Source organism: Pteronotus mesoamericanus, unplaced genomic scaffold, assembly GCF_021234165.1.
Source record: "Pteronotus mesoamericanus isolate MK-2021 breed Mesoamerican mustached bat unplaced genomic scaffold, CSHL_Meso_final contig_73, whole genome shotgun sequence".
NCBI classification, from domain to species: Eukaryota; Metazoa; Chordata; class Mammalia; order Chiroptera; family Mormoopidae; genus Pteronotus; species Pteronotus mesoamericanus.
This window is the reverse complement of record NW_026555245.1, coordinates 22903052-22923210: the sequence shown is the minus strand read 5'-3', so window position 1 is coordinate 22923210 and position 20159 is coordinate 22903052. Positions and strand designations below refer to the sequence as shown.

At 36.9% G+C, this 20159-nt stretch overlaps 1 protein-coding gene across 5 annotated transcripts in view; it reads right to left on the bottom strand.

Annotated features, from left to right (window-relative positions):
• The window catches only part of KDM4C (lysine demethylase 4C), a 408417-nt gene that overhangs the window by 122060 nt on the left and 266198 nt on the right, over positions 1 to 20159 (bottom strand). For all 5 annotated transcript variants that reach the window (XM_054583127.1, XM_054583129.1, XM_054583130.1 and 2 more), the window contains 2 exons: positions 5808 to 5863; positions 3574 to 3682 (listed from right to left, as the gene is read on the bottom strand). In XM_054583127.1, coding sequence (XP_054439102.1) covers positions 3574 to 3682; positions 5808 to 5863 — 165 coding nt within the window. The remainder of the gene's footprint in view (positions 1 to 3573; positions 3683 to 5807; positions 5864 to 20159) is intronic.

Genomic DNA, 20159 nt, shown 5'->3' with positions numbered 1-20159 from the left:
GATAGACATAGTAAAATACGTCTAGCTATACGTAGGTTGGCCTGAGTGAAATACCACACACAAGTGCTCTGCTCTGACTGGTGCAGCTCAGGTGGCTGGGCATCATCTTGCAAAGCGAAAGGTTGCCAGTTCAATTTCTGGTCAGGGCACATGCCTGGTGGTTGGGCATGTTTGAGAGGCAATGGATGGATGTTTTTCTCCCTCCCTTCCCTCTCTCTTTAAAAAAAAACAAAAAACAAAAACAAAAAAAAACACTGCTCTGACTTCTGACTTAGCCATGCACTTAGGAGACTACTTAAACTTCAAATTAATGCTAATGTCAGGAAAGCATGTCCAAGCATATCCTTTACTACCACAGGGCAGAGCATCTTATTCTCTGGAAAGGTGCACTCCATTCCCCACACAAGTGATCATTTATAAATTGTTATTCAAAGCCAACCTGTCTGAGTCCTATCTCTAAGGGACACTGAATAGGACCAGGGCACAGGGAGATTGACCAGGGTGATGATGCTTTGGTGAGAATTCTCGGTGAAAATTTATCCAGGCTTAAGGTCCTTGTTCCCTTGCAAACAATTACAGTATTTTGAGTGGGGTTCCCCCCCTCACCAACAAAATGAAGTTTCTCCTTGATTTTTCCCATTTAAGGTAACCACTGTGAGCATTTTGATAAATATACTAAGAAATTCCCTCATATAAAACTACATTAAAAACAGGGGGAAAAAAATCTAACCTAAAGCCTGCTATTTTCATGCAAACTATGTCATGGACATCTATATGTTGATTGTTGGAAAACACCCTGTCTGATTTCAGGAACTGTAGCCGCATTGACAGGCGAGAAGGCCCCAAGCCTGGAAATAATCAAGGAGGCCCTGAGGAGACGAAACCTTTCCCTCTGGCAGGGGCACAGCCCCTGCTTCCTGCCTCCCTCACCTCACCCTGCTTTGCCCTGTGATGGTTGGTAGTCAATGACGGTAAAGATCTCTCAAGAGAAGGGACAACCTAAGCCAGACACAACCGATATGGGCAGCAGGTCAAGGACTTGGGGGACACAGAGAAAGGGCAAAAGACCCTCAACCCCTGGCTTTGATATGGCCAGAGTCCTCATTCTATCTGAAAGAAGTGTTCAGATAGAACACTTATCTCTCGGTGGCTCTGCACCGCCTGCCTGGCTCAGGTTTGAAACTATACTAAAGGCAGGTACAGCTGTTCCAGGGGACAGTTCCCAGGGACAATCAAGCCTAGAAGTAAGTTCCTCTAAGCATGCTTCGATCTTCCCTCAAAAGCTATGATAACCGGCTCACACTGGGAAGGAAATTTACATTATTCATAGACTCTGACCTGTGGCAGATCTCTTGTGTTCCTTTAATTGTTATCTATGATCTCTGTTTCCTAGAAACGGCCTTTTGACATTGATTGATGAGCTTTGCATCCATACCCCTGTGCATATGGTTCTCAATAAAAGCCTTTGGACACGGGGGCTCGGGGCTTTCTCCACTAGAAGGATGAGCCATATCCCCTCTCCTGGCAAACAGAGAAGTGTTTGCAACGACTTGTGTTTATTCCCCACATCTGTGACAACCTCGGGATGGGCTCTGCGGGATTCAGAGCCCCATTCCCTCCTCAGTTGGATCTGGACAGGAACCCTCAGATCCAGGAGCACCCCACGCAGCGCTCCCCAGAACCGAGTTGATAATCACTTCTGCAATGTCTTTTGAAATAGATGTTAGGTGATCTTAAATTCACTCAAGACATATTCTTGTAAAGATACCAACTGTTTAATGATGGAAAACATTTCATAAGGAATATGTGATAAACACAGTCAAGGTGAGGCACAGCACTGGGAAGAAAACCATAAGCTTTGCCACTCTGCCACTTTCTCATGCAATCATCAGATTCTACACTTCTAAATACAACTTCTAAGTGGCACTGAAATGATCATGCTGTCCCTCCCTGCTATTTCTTAAAACCCTTTCGGGACTGGTATGAATAACAATACATCATTAAGGAAACATTCAGGGACAACAGGAGACAGGATGAGAGTCCAGCATCAAGAGGAGTGACCACTCATTCTGAGGGGCATTAAACTGGGTAACAGAAGTCAACTTTCAGTGTAGTTTTTGAATTACTGAAAATACGTATTACTTGTAAATCATAAAAATGAAAATATAAGGTATGTTAGTATATGTCACATTAAATAATAAAAATTCTTTGACATGTAAACTCAACATTTTAAAAAATATCCTGCCTGATAGCAATTTTAAAAAAAATTCTTATTGGTGTTTTCTTTTTAATTGGTGACCAGGAGATAAGATTTCAAGCTTTCTTAAGAAGTCCATGAGCCAAAATTGAATTCACTTCTGACAGTGAGCTTTAAAGAGCCTTTTCAATGACCCATTCATTTCCATCCCATTCACAAAACTTCCATCACCACATCCTGAGCATGATAGTCCCACCAGTCCTATCTGCCAATAGCAGTCATTGGCTCCATTAAGGGCCAGTGCTCTCTAGCAATGAGAAATCTTGACAGAGCTATAATGAAAGATAATAGTGTCCACTTTCCCTTCTCTGAGAAAAAAAGACAATAGATTAGGTTCTAAGTACTTGAGACAGAGGTCCAGAGACCATATGCCCAGTTATTTCCCACTGGGGAAAAAACTAGTAATAAAACAAGAAACAATAAAGTAGAGGGTTACAGCTACACGGCCTGAAACATTCTAGAGCAGAAAGACCTCAAGTTAAAAATAACAAGAACTGAAGAAATTCTACGGTATTAAGTCCATGTGTAAGATATGCTCCAGTATTTGAAGGTCATGCAACTTAATTCTAGGAAAAATTCTCATTAAATATGAACCGTAAGGGCCTAACCTAATGATCTTTTGGCTCACAATTTAACAGAACTCCAAGGTTACTTGAATGTTAAGGACATTAAGGCCTATCTTTTCAATTAAAGAACATACTCTGAACAAAGAGAACCACTGGAAAAATTCTTACGAAAGTTTCTAAACAGGTAGGAAGATAGTCAGCCAGAGAGTTTAGTAAATTATTGTAAATGAGAAAACCCCTGGGTAATATAACAAGAATTTTTGTGGTTCTCTGCAAGTCTCTTCTTGGTGAAGAATGAAGTAATCAGGTTAGATGCATTTTCCTAAGAGCAACCAAAGAAAGGAGTGTGAGAGAGAGAGAGAGAGAGAGAGAGAGACAGGAAGAACGAGGAGGAGGAGGAGGAAGAGGAAGGAAGAAGGAAGAAGAAGAAAAGTTAGATAGCTCAGGGCCATTACGAACAAACCTCACCAGATAGCCTATAGTTTGAAGATTCACATTAATCCAAGAAATGTAGTATTTCTTTGCCTTATTTCAAACAGAATTTGAGGAAGGATACATGCATAAGGTTACAATATAACAAGGAAAGAGTATATACAGATAAGTAAATTTAGGCTAGAGGGGGGAAAAAAGGGCAGAAGAATAAAATGAAGCTAAGAAAAATTATCTTGGGAATGTGTATACTTCTAAAAAATATTCAGAAGTTAATATTAACACCAATTTATGAGGTAAAAAAGAAGCTTTGCCACTCACCAATTTTAACCTTTGTAAAGGTATTCTGCCTACATCTATCTGTGTCCTTTCTGGGACATTAGTGAACCGAACTTCTGGGACCGCGACAGCACACATGACATGGGCCCACCTACAGAAAAGGAGACATTAAACATAAACAAAAGTTCCCTAAACTTATATACCTTGTACGTCAAACAGGTGATACAATTCTCACAGAGGGGAAACACACAGTTAAGAAAGAAAGCCAAAAGCCTGAATCTATCACAGACTACTCTTTGAATTTTAAACCTATTAGATAATACCTGGATGGATTAAGCAGCACTCTTGCTCACCACTGTGACGTGAAAAACTAGGTGAAGACCAAAGACTCAATCCTATCAAAATATGTATAGTTTTCAATGCTTAGTCTGCAAAATACTGAAACGTAGGTTTTCTGTTTCATTTGATACTGAAATATAGAGAGGGGTGTTTAATACCCTTTATCTAATTAATATATGATAAAAGAGTAATTCAATTGATAAAAGTTATGAACTGTGTATAGTACATAATCTTTTTACATAAATACAAATGCCATAAAGCAAAGCAGAACAAATAGCAAATTTTCTAAAAGAACTAATATTAAGTCTTTAATTAAATTTTCTCATTGCAATCTCTATATTTGAAGGAATCCAGAGGTAAGAAGAAATGAAATTTACCTTGTTCCCTTGTTTCCTACTTAAAACCTAGTACATCCTTCCAAATTCTGAATTACTCCAGAAAAAAGACAACATTCCCACCAACACAATTAAGTTTTTCATAAATGTCATGCCCCAAACAAGACTTTTGAGGTTTAAAAATATCTTGAAAGAGTTATCAAATGCACCAACCTATTTTTAAATCACAGCATATTTATTTCACTCAAACAATGCAAGATTCTATTACACCTTTTAAAGACCATAGGAAAAGAATGTCAACCCCATAAGGGCATGCTTTCATAAAAAGATAAATATTATAATCCTATAGTAAACACGATTTCTTTTTGTCCTAGTATGAGACCAGGACAAGAAGTTCTTATCATCTCTGTCTTTACAAATACCACCAAAGTCATATCACAGCATGCACCTATACAACATCCTGGAACTAGTCAATACTTTTTAGTATAGTGCCAATCACATGAACTATGAAAGATGAGGATCCAAAATTAGGCGAAAATACAGTTTCTTAGACTAGACTTTATCAATGTAAGAATGTCAAAGCCTTTATTCTTCCTTACAAGCAATCAGAAACATGTGCACATGCACATGATTATGCAAACTCCATTATTATATTACCCACGGGGTCCACGTCCAGTACTTGTGGGACCACACAGGATGTAAAAATACAGTGTACAGGTTAAAATAAACCATAGTAACCTGGGCAGTGCATGCCCATTTAGGCCAGATTCTCCTCTCTACTTGTTTTTGCCATATAGAGAGGCACAATCATTTTTCAAGTAAAGATGAAAAGCTGTATTTTAATGTAAAAATCTCTCAACTTTTAAAATTTGGATCAAAATTATAAACTGCATATTGGTAAAATAAAACGTATTTCGGGACTGAATCAAGTTCTCAAGTGCCAGATTAAAACCTCTACCTAAACCATTTCTACATGTTTCTATTTCCAAAAGATACTATAAATAATTTAGCCCTATTTTAAATATTAAAATCATGTCAGAAAATAAAATTCACACAAAAATATATTTCAACAATCACCATAAAAAGATTACCTGTCTTTAAATCTTAAAATCAATGCTTTCTCCCTATGTTTCTATCTCAGGACATACACTTTCTCCTAATTTGCTGGTGTTAAAATAAATGGCTTTGTTTTAATGTTATGACCATGATTGATTTTATTTATCTGAAGACAATAGATTTCACTGTTTTCAGGCATACTGTTTTTATTAGGCTAAATTCTATTAGGCTAATAGAATTTATCATATTAAATGTAAGAATTACAATGGTATCTAGAATGATATGGGCTGCTCTCATTTTAAAAAATCTCTTAGTAAAAGGGGGGTTATTTTTCATGGTGTCAAAGACATAAAACAGAAGCAAGACTTAGAACACCTCTGTCCAGCAGAGGTAAATGTGGTGTCAGTAATGGTCTCAGATCCAGAGCACAAGCCTTGGAACAATGTGTCCAGTAATGATAGGTAAAGCACACTGCCACCCAGAGTCTCAGCCATTGTAGAGAGGAGAAGAAAACAATGAAATTCAACACATTAACATACTACTTACTTATTGTTCTTAGTTTCCTTAAGAGCACCCCCTCTCAAATTGCAGAGACAACACTCCTAGGGAAGACAAAAAATACCACACAATTATCAGACCTATATAATAAAAGCCATTACTATTTAGCTAAATATTCCTATAAATTCTGATTTTTTTCTAACTTTTTTAAAAAAGATTCTACTTATTTATCTTTAGAGAGAGGGGAAAGAGGGGGAGACAGGGAGAGAAACATCAACGTGTGGTTGCCTCTCATGGCACCCTCTACTGAGGAACTGGCCCGCAAGTCAGTCTTGTGCCCTGACCAGGAATTGAACCTGTGACCCTTTGCTTCGCAGGCTGGCACTCAATCCACTAAGCCACACCAGCCAGGGCTCTAATTGCTTTATTTTAAAATTAAAATCATCAGGAATTTTATGAAGGCCCTTTTCCAATAAGTTCAAAAAGAGAATGGAAAAAAAGGTTGAAAGGTGAGGTTATACCTATCTCCTTGAGCAAATCATTATTTTCCTGGTATCATGTTCAGCTGCCATTTGAGAGGGAAAGCTGTGACACAGAGAACTCAGTATCTGGAGAGGTATGAGCTCCAGTTCTGGAACAGAGAGTATGACTGGGTTCTCTTGTGATCTGGAAATCCACTCATGTCAAGGTGACTAAAAACCAGAACTGGCACACTTCATTTTCATATAAGGAGAAGCAGGAAGCTCTTTGTAAAACATGTGGATAGAGAAGTGAAAAGGATCTATTCCGGAAATTAGTGTTCAAGAAGTGTGAAAGAGATGCCTGTTATAGGAGGCTAAGGATCAACTAGAGATCATAAAAATTATTATTTGGGTCTTCCTGTGGGCAGATGGTGTTAGAAAATGATTCTGAGACTCTAGCCTATCCAGCCAGGCGACAGTACCAAAAAGTTACTGGAAAATTTATGTCTCTTAGGTTAGAATGTACTATTTTTCATTCCAAGATGATGACCTTTTCTAAAAATACAAACTTTACTCATCATTTCTCAGTATACTCCTTTGAAAAACTCCATGAGAAAAACAGGTCCTGAAAGCTATGCAATTAATACCCTTTGTTGACCTAGAACTTTTTATTAAATATTGTACTTAGGTAACTTATTTAATTTTCAACTTCTACCTTGTCCCCTCAATTTATTGCAGTAATAAAGTTTTTAAAAATAGGAAGATGGTGGAGGAATCAGTCAAAGTCACACTGTCCTCCTCCCAGGACCAACCTGGAATTACAACTAAATCGTAGAGAAAACACCTGGAACAAACAAATGAACAACAGCGAGAGAAGAGCCTTGTAACCTCGGAGACAGAAGAATCAGCCCTAGCACAATCTTACTGGTAAGGAGTGCGGTAGAGACCTGAGAAGGTGGGCGGGGCGCCCACGGGCGGCAGCACCAGAAGGATATTGAAACGGCCACTTGGATCCCCCTGAGAAGAGCAGGGTCTAAACCATAAGCAGGGATCTCTAGCCTACAGCAACAGAGGCAAAGAAGTACACAGAAAACAGCCAGCTGTGAAAAGCGGCAGGGTTGCTCTCTGCCACAAAAGGGCGGCTGGAGACTGAAAGAACCATTTAAAGAGCCAATGCATAAATTTTTATATGCAACCACTTACCCTACTCTCCAGCAAAGGTGGGGCCAGAGTGGGCTAGAGACGCCTGAGGACAGACTGGAGAAGGAGGCTTGTGGAGAGAAATGAGAGAGTAGCCAGCAGGATCTCGGTGCTGATTCACGCCCCCATACGGCAGCAGCCATCTTGCTCAAGCAGACCAATACTCCTGAGCGGCACCAGTGTCAAGAGGACACAATAGCCCTCCCCAGGTGGGATTCCACCCCGCCCTGTGCTGTCTAAGCCGCCTGCTGAGTGCAGAGTGGCAGCCACAGATAATAGATACCTGGCTAAAGGGGGTGCAGAGAGGTCTGGCGACACTTGAGGACTGCAGACAGAGGCTTTGAGGAGAGAACAGAGAGTAGCCGATGGGATCCCAGTGCTGAGTCCTCCTCCATACAGCAGCAGTGTGAGAGGACCCAATAACCCCACCCCAAGGAGGGACTTTGCCCCGCCCTGAGCTAAGGCGGCCTGCTGAGTGCAGAATGAATAGATTAACAACTGAAGGAGGTAGCCAGACAGTAGATTCCTGGAAGTCACGAACAGACTGCCTAAGATCAGACAGGGATGACATCTGACATCCTCAGAGTCAGATCCAGAAAGTAAAAACAGTGGTCTCCTACCATAGAAGTTCCTACCACACAGTCAGGAAATCAAGACAGATCAATTTAAGAAGCAGAAGCAAAAAAGAAGAGTCTCAGACATAATGGGAAGACAAAGAAATACGCTCCCACTTGAAGGGAAAGGAGGAATCCACAGAAAGAACTAAATGAAAAAGAGGCAAGTAAACTATTAAAGATTGAGTTCCAAACAACGGTTCTAAGGAAGCTCAATGAGCTCAGTGAGCTCAGAGAGAATTACAAAAAACTACAGGGAAACTACAAGGAACTTACTGCAAACTGTGTCAGCATGAAAAAGGACACAGAAACTATCAATAAGAGACAAAAGGAAATCAAGAATACAATTTCTCAATTGAAGAACATGGTAGAAGGAATAAAAAACAGACTAGATGAACCTGAGGACTGAATCAGCGAGCTGGAGGACAAGGTAGAAAAAAGCTCCCAGAAAGAGCAGGAAAATGAAATAAGACTCAAAAAGAATGAACAGGCATTGAGGGAAATGCAGGACAACCTGAAACATAATAATATATGTATAATAGGGATACCAGAAAGAAAAGAGGAGCAAGGGATAAAGAACCTGTTTGAAAAAGTAATGATGGGAAATTTCCCTAATTTGAGGAGAGAAAAAGTCACACAAGTCCAGGAAGCACAAAGAGTCCCATTCAAGAGGAACCCAATGAAGCCCACTCTGAGACACATCATCATTAAAATGGCAAATATCAAAGACAAACAGAGGATCCTAAAGGCAGCAAGGGAGAAAGAGGTAGTAATGTATAAGAAAACCCCCAAACAGCCAGCAGCTGACTTCTCAACAGAAACACTGCAAGTCAGAAGGGAATGGCAAGAAATATTCCAAGTCATGAAAAGGAAAGGCCTGCAACCAAGACTGCTCTAGCCAGCAAGGCTCTCACTTAAAATGGAAGGCAAAATAAGGAGCTTCTCAAACAAAAGAAGTCTAAAAGAATATAGCTCCAACAAATCAACACTGCAAAATATGCTAAAGGGACTGCTTTAAGAAGATGAAGAAAAAGAGTCTATGAATACCCAGTTCCTTTCACAGTTGCCAACAGTTGATATTACCAATATTTTTAATACTTAATCTGATTGTGACAATGATGTGTTATTTTAATTGTTACTTTATTATTTGTTGAAACTGAACCTGGTTTTGCATATTTCTTGTCTATTTCTATTATTTTTAAAAAGCTTTAAATGACTTCTTGGTATTCTTTATCCATTCTTTTATTAAATGTTTGTAGAATATTTTTCCCTAAAAAAACAAAACAAAACAAACCATTAACCCTTTTTTGGATGTGTTGCAAATACTTTCCTATTCTGTTACTTGTCCTTTAACTTTTTTTATATGTATATGACTGTAAAGTCTTACATGTTTAATATAGTCACTGTCAATATTTTACTTTATAGCTTCTGGGTTTGAATATTTTACTTCAGAGTAAGGAAAATATTAGTTTGTAATTTCTCCTAAAACTCCTTAGATTTTACATATTGATTTTTAACTCACCTGAATATTTCTTGTATAATGTGTGAAATAGGGCTCTATATTTGTTTTATTTCAAGTAATAGTGGTCCATGTACCTTATTTGTTGAATAAGCCTTATTTTACCCATTGATTCAAAATATCAATTGAATCATATATTACATTGTTAGACTGATGTATACATTTGTCTCTAGAATGCTCATTATATTTCATTGATCTACTTGATTATTTCTGTGCTGGTGTCATGTTGTTTTAATTGTTGAGACTTTATAATGGCTTTAAATTTTTTAATATTTTATAATAAACTTTGACATTAAAAAATCAATCTTCATTTAAGAAAGAAAGAAAGAAAGAAAGAAAGAAAGAAAGAAAGAAAGAAAGAAAGAAAGAAAGAAAGAAAATGAAGGAAGAAAGAAGGGAGGGAGGGAGGGAGCAAGGGAAAGGAAGGAAAGGGAAGAAAGGAAGAAAGAAAGCGAGGGAGTGAGGGAGGGAGGGAGGGAGGGAGGGAGGGAGGGAAAGGAAGGAAAGTGAAGAGAGGAAAAAAGAAAGCAAGGGAGGGAGGGATGGAGGGAACTCCTACCTTTTGTGACAACATGGATGGAACTGGAGAATATTAAGCTAAGTGAAAGAAGCCAGATGGTGAAAGACAAATACTATGTGATCTCACCTATAAGTGGATTCTATTCAACAAAATAAACGAACGAACAAAATAAACTGCAGGCATGGAAACATGAAGAGACTGAAAGTGACCAGAGGGGATGGGGAAAGAGGACAATGATGGAAAGAAGGGGAAGGGACTAGACAAAGAACGTGTATGAATGACCCATGGACATGGACAACAGAGTGGGAATTGACTGTGGGAGAGGGGGGCAGGGTGGGATGGGTGGGAGAGGGCAAAGGGGGAAAAATGACACAACTATAATAGAATAAACATGATTTAAAACTTAATAATAATAAAATAAAATAAAATTACAGAAAAAATAGTTATAGGCTTTGAGTAATGAGTACACGATGCAGTATGTACATAATGTTTTATTGAGCTGTACATTTGAAACCTGTATGATTTTATTAACAAATCTTACCCCAAAAAATTCAATTAAAAATATCAATAGTTACAGGCTATTTTGGATTTTTTTTTCCTTTTATGCTGTATATATAAAATTTCTTTATTTGGTCTCCAAGGTGATCTCCTGTAATTTTGAGAGTCAACTATTAATAATGGAGTATCAGACTCCATCGCTTTTATTTTTCTGAGAACAAAAACAAACAGCAGAGGAAAATCAACTTATCTATGTAATTCTTAATAGGCAGGGGAAAAAAAGGTAAACTAGAGACATTCAATGGTTTTAGGTGTCTGGAACATCGCTGCACATCTACTTGAAACTTCCTACGCATTATCAATGGTTCAGAGTAACAAAACCTACTTTGTGTATATACATTTGAATCCATAATAAACCCAGTTCAAGGAGATAACTTAATGAAAAATTTCTCTATCCACATCACAAAGCCTATGAAAAAACTTGTTTCGACGCAGCACACAACAGAAAGAGTATTTCAAAATCCAAATATGGGATGGAGGGGATAAAAATGAAAACAAAACACAAGGTCAAAATTACGTAAAATTGATGTCAGTATCAAAGTGGGAGTGCAGCAAAGGAGAGCTGTGAACTCTGAGGAGATCAGACACTGAGAGAATTAGATGTCTGATTAATGAAACCAGTGGTGAGAAGGCGCCTAAAGGGACAAGTTAGCAGAGTTAAATACAGCAAAGCAGCATGGAAGCTGCTTTAAAGCACCTGATTAGGATCATTGAAAGGTGTTGCAGAGCATTACTACAGTAGGTGGGAAAAGTCCTCTAAAGTAGAATATGTAGACTTGGATTTTAAGTGGAGTTAAGAAGACTCCCACCTACCACAATATGAAACTTGTTTTTTCTAGGATCACTTGTTTTTTTATGTCACAAAATCTAAGAGATAATTCCAAGTCCTTGGTTTGTTTGACCTCTTAGCAGCATTCAATATTGTTGATTATGTCTTAAATAGTTTCTCTCTGTGGTTTCTATGACCCAGCACTCTCTTCATCGTCCTTCTCCATCTCTAGTTGATCCTCAGCGTCCTTCAACAGGCCTCTTTTCAAGCTCCTTAAACACTGTAATTCCTATAATAGGCCCTATTCACTTCTCTATCCACACTGGCTGCTGGGCATCTGATAACTACCCTGATCTTCAAAAGGCCAATGACTCAAACAAACATTTATCTCCTGAGATGTATGACTGACAGTGTGATGTATGAATGGCATCTCAAACATATGAAATGCATGTGCAAAACTGAACTCATATCTTCTCCCCAAGCCTGTACTCCCCCACTATTTCCTATCAGCAATATCAACCATCCATTCTAGCTCTTGCTAGAAGACATAATTTTCCTCTCAGATCAATTCAATCAAATTCTGTCAAGCCCACCTCCAGAGCCACCCTCTTCTCTCCATTATCATTGCTGTCATCTTAGTTGATACCACCAGCATCCTTCACCAGACCTAAATTACTACAATAGCTTCCCCACAGTTATCGTGGAACTGACCAGAGTGGGTTATAATGTTCCTCAGTATTTAAGGTGGCCTAGGAGGGCCAGAATCATCAAGTCTTAGCCTTGTGCCCCCTCAATTTGCACTATTCGCCATGCTTAGACACCCAGTAAATTCCCATGAGGTTCCCACTGCCTCCAAACACACACATCAGACCCATTGTGCTGCACTCTTCATTAATTAAACTGAACAAATCCTTTACAGCTCAACCTAAGTGCTGATTTCTCAGAGAAGGCTCTCCTAATCCCCTGGCTCAATTACTTCTCTCTCATTACTCTTGTTAACTGTATGTTAAATTCTTTCTACTGTCCTCACCACAGTGTAAGTTCAATAAGTGGAGATAATATGTCAGGTTACTATTTCGTTATTATTCTACTCAATTGAGTATACTTTCTATATGAGTCTGTTAAATAAATGAGAAAATATGGCAAAATAGCGCAGAGTGAAAATCTTGAAATTACCAAAGGATTAAAAAATTGTAAAGACCATTTTCACATATTGGAACACTAAGGAAAGGAAGCTAAAGGCTCCAATGACTTAATATGGAGTTAAGAAGCAATGATTTGACATGGAGTTATTTTTGCCACGATTTACTTGAGAAATCGTATTTCTTAGTAATGTACAAAAACACTCATGGCCAAGTAAGGATATTTATATGACTTACATGATATTATATTATATCATGGTTTCTGTTCAATTCACTCAATTTTGAAAAAAATTAAGTAGAAAAAAAAAGTCTTCTCCAGTTATATCAATTTTTTTAAATTAATCACCATCCCACATATGGGGAAAACTAGCTGGCCTATTAGAAAACAAAAAGATATCAACCTGTCAACTCATTCATTTGTAAGTGAATTTACAGTAAATACCTAAATTCATAGCCCAGCAGAAGGCAATATTAGACAGAATAATTTAAAACCTTCCCCTCCTTTGTTTAAATAGTACTTTGTTGTCAGAGAACAAAATTAATAATTCTAAAACTTAATAGGTTAACCCTTATCTGAGCAGCAGCCCAAACTTTCTCAAGAATCTGTACAATGCCTAATACGCATAAAGGTTGGCATCTACCAAATATACTAACTGTACTAGATTATTGATCATCTTAAAATTTGGTGAAAGAACTGAGTGAGAAAGTGGGAAGTGACAGAATATCCTTCAGGACAATTAATTCATTAAATAGGTTATCAATAATAAAAATTCTTCTACTGGAATAGAGAATATATTAAAGGTCTAATTCATTCCATATACCATGACAGAAACATCATATACTTTATCTGATTTCCTTAATATGAACTTATTAAGTAACTAACATCTCACTGCAAAAATGAGGAAACTAAGATTCAAGAGATTACATAACTTGTCTAAAAATCATCCAAACTAGGGGTCATCAAATTTCTGTAAATGGCCAAATAATTACTAATTTAGACTTTACACAACTATAGATTAGTTGCAAATAATCAACCCTGCCATTGTAGGAAAATGAGTAAACAAATGAGTGTGGCTATATCCCAGTAACAATGTTGTTTACAAAAATAGTTAGTGAGCTGGATTTGACCCATATAACTTTCCAGCCTCTAACCAACCAGTAAAAGGAGCAACTGGGATTCCAGCTCAGGTCTGCCTGACCACATGTTCATGCTCTTTTTCCCCAGTATCCTCTGCCTCTGGGTGCAAGACAGGGCACGAGATAACCAAGTGCAGTGCCAGAATAAATGAGAGACTGTGGCTGCGCTAGGAAACTAACAACTGAGAAAGGGAGACGACCTGTGGGTACTTCATCATACCATGTAGAAGATGATGATAAAGGGCATAACCAAGTTCCCCTTTCCTCATTTCTATAAATAACAATTCATTTTTAAACTAATTTCCCCATAAGACCTCATATCATAAAAAATTTGTTGTCAAGCAGCATATATAACAATCTGTGCTCCCATTTGTTTCATTAATCTAGCTAATAAAACTTCTCACTGATATGAGATCATTACATTTATCTCTACCTCATCCTTCAAAAAATGATATCATTTCAGGCAAAAACATTTTAGCAGTCTATGCAATATAACCTCAGGAAAAATGAATCCAATTTTACTTAAAACTAGAGAGCCAAACTATATTATGGTATTGAACCAAATGCAGATGGCTAGGCTTCACATCACATTGCTTCCATGTACTAGTGGTATGATCTTGGGCCACTTACCCTCTGTGCCTCAGATACCTCACCTGTAAAAGGGGGGAAAATACTACTTCCCTAAATGAGTTAATAAATGTGAAGATGCAATAAATACAAGAAGAGCAGGTGTTAAAAATGTGAAAGAATAATTGTGACTCTAGACCACTTAAATATAGCACTGTCAGTGGATAATCTGGGTGCAATGCTTTGCCAGGTGATAAGAGAGAAAATAAAATGGAATAAAAATTGCTGAGAGACACTTAAAATAGAATCAGGATGTCACTGAGGGCCTATGTACATCTGAAGCCTCAGTTCTTAGAACTGCTATTAAGTTGCTAACCTGTTGCTAAACCCAGCTCAGGGTTGAGCCATGAACATCCTTGAACAACTACTGCATGGACACATTGAGTTGGCCAAAAAGTCCATTTGGTTTTTGTTATAAAATAAAAGACACATTCTTTATTGTCACCAACAACTTTATTGATTTGGATATTTTGAGTATGATGGCTATCTGTCTCCCACATGGTATAACACTGATTGTTCTCAAATAGTGTCTCTATTTGATCGCCGTCAGCTTCGACTGGTGTATGCCTATCCGACTGTGGAGTATCATCGGGAGAGAAATCTCTACCACGAAACTTCACAAACCACTTTTGACATGTTCGATCAGTCACAGTACCTTCTCCATACACTGCACAAAACCTTTTTCGCACTTCAGTTGGGTTTTTACCTTCCTTGAAATAATAAAGCACAAATGCCAAAAATATCAAGTATTTTCTTCCATCTTCAATATTAAAATGGCTACACAAAAATTCATCAATTTTGATAAGTTTTTTTAAATGCACGCTGATATGACAGCTGTCACAATACAATCTAACACAATTGTTTTGAATGAAGTTAAAGACACGTAAGTGCTACTAGAGCCATCTTATAGAAAAAACAAACTTTCTGGCCCACCTAATATACGGACTTGACTTCTTCCTTGTAGTTTGAGCCGCCCTCATTTGCATACTGAAACTAACCAATCCTTGTTAATTTTGCCAGAAGCCTTTATTTCTGTGGAGGACCACACTTATAAATTTCACCTCAACAAAATTCCGCATTCCTTTCTTCTCCTTGGCGCACATTTTGGGTTGCTAACCTGAATCTGTGCCTCCTGAATTGCAAACTTTTTGGTCAAATAAACGCTTTATGTTCTTTATTACAGCCTGAACCTCTCTTTGGATAACACAGGGAACACATATGGATTTGTCACTAATAATTCTCTTGAAGTACAGAAAATAAGAAGCAGAATTGGAGAAGAAAAAAAAGTCCCCAGGAACCCAAAATCTAGGCAGCTAGGCTGTAAAGCAAGGAGAGGTCTTCCATGATCCTGAAAACTGTCAACTCAGCTGTGAAAAGCAGATAGATGCTAAAGTCTCCACAGTACTGAGAGAACAGACACTGCTAGAGAGCAAGTCCTGATCCAACCCTTAGAATATCTGAAACCACAGTGGACTGGATCAAACTAAAGCTGCAAAAAAGCTCAGACCCAGATCAAATACAAATCAGACTGAGTTCATTCCTACTCTGGATAACTGACAGGTGAAGAGGCATGCATTTACTAGAAATAATAATTTCATTTGCTAGATAAAATGTCCAGCAAACAATAAAAGTAAAGGTATAAGATACAGTGAAAAACAAGAAAATATGACTTATGATCAAGAGAGAAAATAAAATCAGCTGCAAAGACAAACAAGATATTAGAATTATCATATGGAGATCTTTAAATTAATATGTTCAAAATGGTGAAGGACCTAATGAAAAAAATAGATGACATATATGAAGAGAAAAACTTTAGGAAAGTCACGGACACTATTTAAAAAACAATTTAAAATGGTAGAAATGAAAAAAATGCCATCAAAAATGGTGTACTCATTAGATTATAATGGAGACCAGAATTGGTAGAGTAAAAATTCAATGACTTTAAAGACATAAACAGGAAATATAAGGAAAGAAATCAGTTATAAGAATTAACAGAGACCTAAGAGGAAATAACAACCTATTCAATTTATGTATAATTAGAATCCAAAAAATGGAGAGAAGAGAATGATGAGAAGAAATATTTGAAAAGATTATGTCAGAGAACATTCCAAAAGTAATAAAAGGAATCAACTCATCAGTGCAAGATGCCTAGCAAACCTCAAATGGATAATACAAAGGAAACATACCTAAATATATAGCAGTAATAATTCTGAAGTCCAAATATAATAAATCTATTTTAAAAGCAGAGAAAACAGACACATTCCATAAATAACTATATGAATTACATCTGAAATAGAACCAGAAAACAGTACAAATAGCAATGGAACAATATGTATAAAGAACTAGGGGGGGAAAAATCTGGTAACTTGCAATTCTATTTCCGGGGAAGATATCCTTTGAAAATGAAGATAAAATAAAGACAGTCTCATAGAGACAAAAATCTGAGAATTTGTCTTCAGGAGACCTACACTGTTATAAAAAGAAAAAAAAATCAGAATGAAGAAACCATGGATTGGTAGGAATAAATGAAGAACACCAAAAAAGGAGTCATATAGGGGTAAATATAAAATAAAATTTTAGTATATTCAAACACATACACTTAGAAAGAAGAAAATATCAGACAGTGAAGCAGAGAGACATGGAGACTGTAAGTTCCAATAAAAGACTTGACTGTTTCAAGCAAAAATAACAACACTGTTAAGTACAGTGTATATAGAAATAAAATGTAAGATAAAATCATAAAGAGATGAATTTAATGAAATTATACTATTGTGAAATTCTTACACTGTTCATAAAGCAGGATGATATTAGCAGAAGGTGGATTGTGACAGTTTAAAAATGAAAATTGTAATTTTCAGGATCCACCTATAACAAAGGCCTCAAGAAATTCCCAAATATCATTCTAAGGAATGTAATTCTGCAATTAAAATTCAAAACACATACAAGAAAATATGAGCTCCATGAGTAAAAATAAGAAATACAGGTAAAGAAAAAAACAGACAGTAAATTAAATGCATAATGATCACAGATAAAAGATGTAAAATAAGCACTTTAATGTATCATAATTAAATGTGGATATTAAGAATGTAAGATAGTATGACAAATTAGATTTTTAAAAATCAAAAATTCTATAATCAAAAACATTCACATTAAAAATTTAAAGGGTATGTTAAATAGCAGACTAGTCTTAGTTGAAGACAGAATTAGAAAACCGAAATAGCAGAATAAAACACCAAAATTAATACCACAAGTCTTCAATAATGAGTTCTACTGCATGCAGTCTGTGTACATGTGTGCGTGTGGTGGGGGTGGGGATGGTAAAAGAGTGAGAGACACAGAGAGAGGTCCTCTCATTTATAAAAATAAATTGCAATTGACTTACAAACCTAACCTCAAAAACAAAACAGAGCTACAAAACTATTAAATGAGATTATAGGCAAATATATTGATGAATTTAGAATAAACACCTCTTAATATAACATTGAAAGACAAAAGGCATATTGGAAAGATTAATAAAGTTTGGCTATATCAAAATTTTAAAATTCTAAATAAAATAGTATATAAATTAACATGATAAAACAAGAAAGTATCTTCAATACAAAACAAAGACAGTTATCTAGAAAATATTCTTATGTCCAAACTTATGAAAAATATGCAAAAAGATTCAAAGATTCTTCATTGCCAATAAACAGAAGATAGCCAACTTGAAAAATAAAGGAAACAAAAAATATAATAATGAGATACAACTTCAGATTTGTAAATTAAAAAATACATGTTTTGGGGTATGTGTGTTATTATGGTGGCTCTAGAGAAGCATTATCAATCAAATTTTTCAATGCATTATCAATCAAATTTTTCAATGCACATAAATTATTACTCAGCAATTCAACTTCTTGGAATCTTAGATAAACATTTAGAGTTATGCAGAAGGAGCAATGTACAATGACTATCATTTCATTTCCATTTAAAACAGAGAAAACAATTGTCTCTGGGAAGAACTGGAATTGCCAGTTGCTTACATTTTATTTGGCACATCTGAATTTTTCAATGAGACTACATTCAAGCCTAAAATTTAAAATAGTAATGAAAAATATCCAGTCAATCCATAAACACTTAGTTTCTAAGAATTATACAATGTAATATTAAATGAAAGTATCATAAGATATGTTAAATAAACTGATACCATTTCAGTGCCCCAAGAAAGCAAGACATAGCATCCGTTTATGCATAGAAAAGATCTGAAAGGTCAATTAACAAAATAATTGCAGTAGTCTTCTGTAGAATATGAGATTTGAGAATCTGAGAGTGTTGGATATGGAATATTTCCCTAAAAATACTCAGTATTTTTAAGTAGTGTATTTATTTAATTTTTAAAATTTACTGATTTAAGACAGAGGAAGGCAGAGGAGGACAGAGGGGAAACAGGGAGGCAGGGAGGGAGAGAGAGAGAGAAAGAAACACCAATTTGCTGCTCTATTTATCCATTGGTTGCTTCTTGTATGTGCCCTGAGCTGAGATCAAACCCTCAACTGTGGCATATAAAGATGAACTCTAACCAACAGAGCTATCTGGCAAGGGCTTCAGTACTCTTGTATTAAAAATACAAAAACAAAAAAAAACCCACAGGCACATGAAGAAATTAAACATTTTTTCAATTAAATATGTTTAATTTAAAATTAATATAACTGCTCTGGTTGGTGTGGCTCAGCCAGTTGGAACATCACCCAGAAAACCAAAAGGTCACTGGTTTGATTCCCAGTTAGGACCCATGCCTGGGTTGTGAACTTGGTCCCTAGTTGGGGCATGTATGGAAGGTAACCAATCAATGTTTCTCTCTCATATTGATGTTCCCACCCTACTCACTCTCTTATGCCCTCCCTTCACCCCTCTCTAAAAATAAATAAATACATACATACATTTTTTTAAAACTAAAATAAAAAATTAATATAACTATGGAGGTTTATCCTGTTTCTTTTTTTCTCCTTCTTTTGTAAGATTTTATTTATTTATTTTTAGAAAGAAGAAGGGAGAGAGAAAGAGAGTTAGAGAAACATCAATATGTAGTTGTCTTTCAAGTGCCCCCTACTGGGGACCTGGCTGGCAACCCAGGCATGTGCCCTGACTGGGAATCGAACTGGCAACCCTTTGCTTTACAGGCTGGCAATAAATCCACTGAGCCACACCAGCCAGGGAGATTCTTCCTCTTTTTCTTTTTTTAATTTAAATGAAATTTTTAAGTAGGACACCTATGATTTCTTCCAGAGTCTACCAGTGTACTCAAACATCTCTCCAATATAATCTATAGAGATACCAAAATTATGTAGCCTTGCAAAACAAAATAAATAATAAAATTAAAAAGCCAGTAACTTCTGGCCAAGATGGAGGCATAGGTAAATACACTTCGCCTCCTCGCATAACCAAAAGAAGCACAAGTTTAAAAACAAAAAACAACCAGAACTGCGAGAAAATCAAACTGTATGAAAGTCAGACAACCAAGAAGTTAAAGAAGAAACATTCATCCAGACCAGTAGGAGGGGAGGAGACAGGCAGCCAGGATGGAGTGAATGCACAGCAAGGCAGTGGCTAGAGGAGCAAGTGGTCCCATATCTGCATGAAGATAAACCAGGAGGAACAGCTGAGGAGTGGTACAGAATGTGTAATCAAGCATGGGGAAAAAAACCCTCAAAACCTTTAGATGTAAAAATCTGTGGGGATTACGGTAGCAGGAGAAACTCTCAGCCTCACAGGAGAGTTTGGGGGAGAGACCCACAAGGTTTTAGAATGTACACAAAACCACCCACCTGGGAATCAGAACCAGAAGGGCCCAATTTGCTTGTGGGTAGCGGGGGAAGT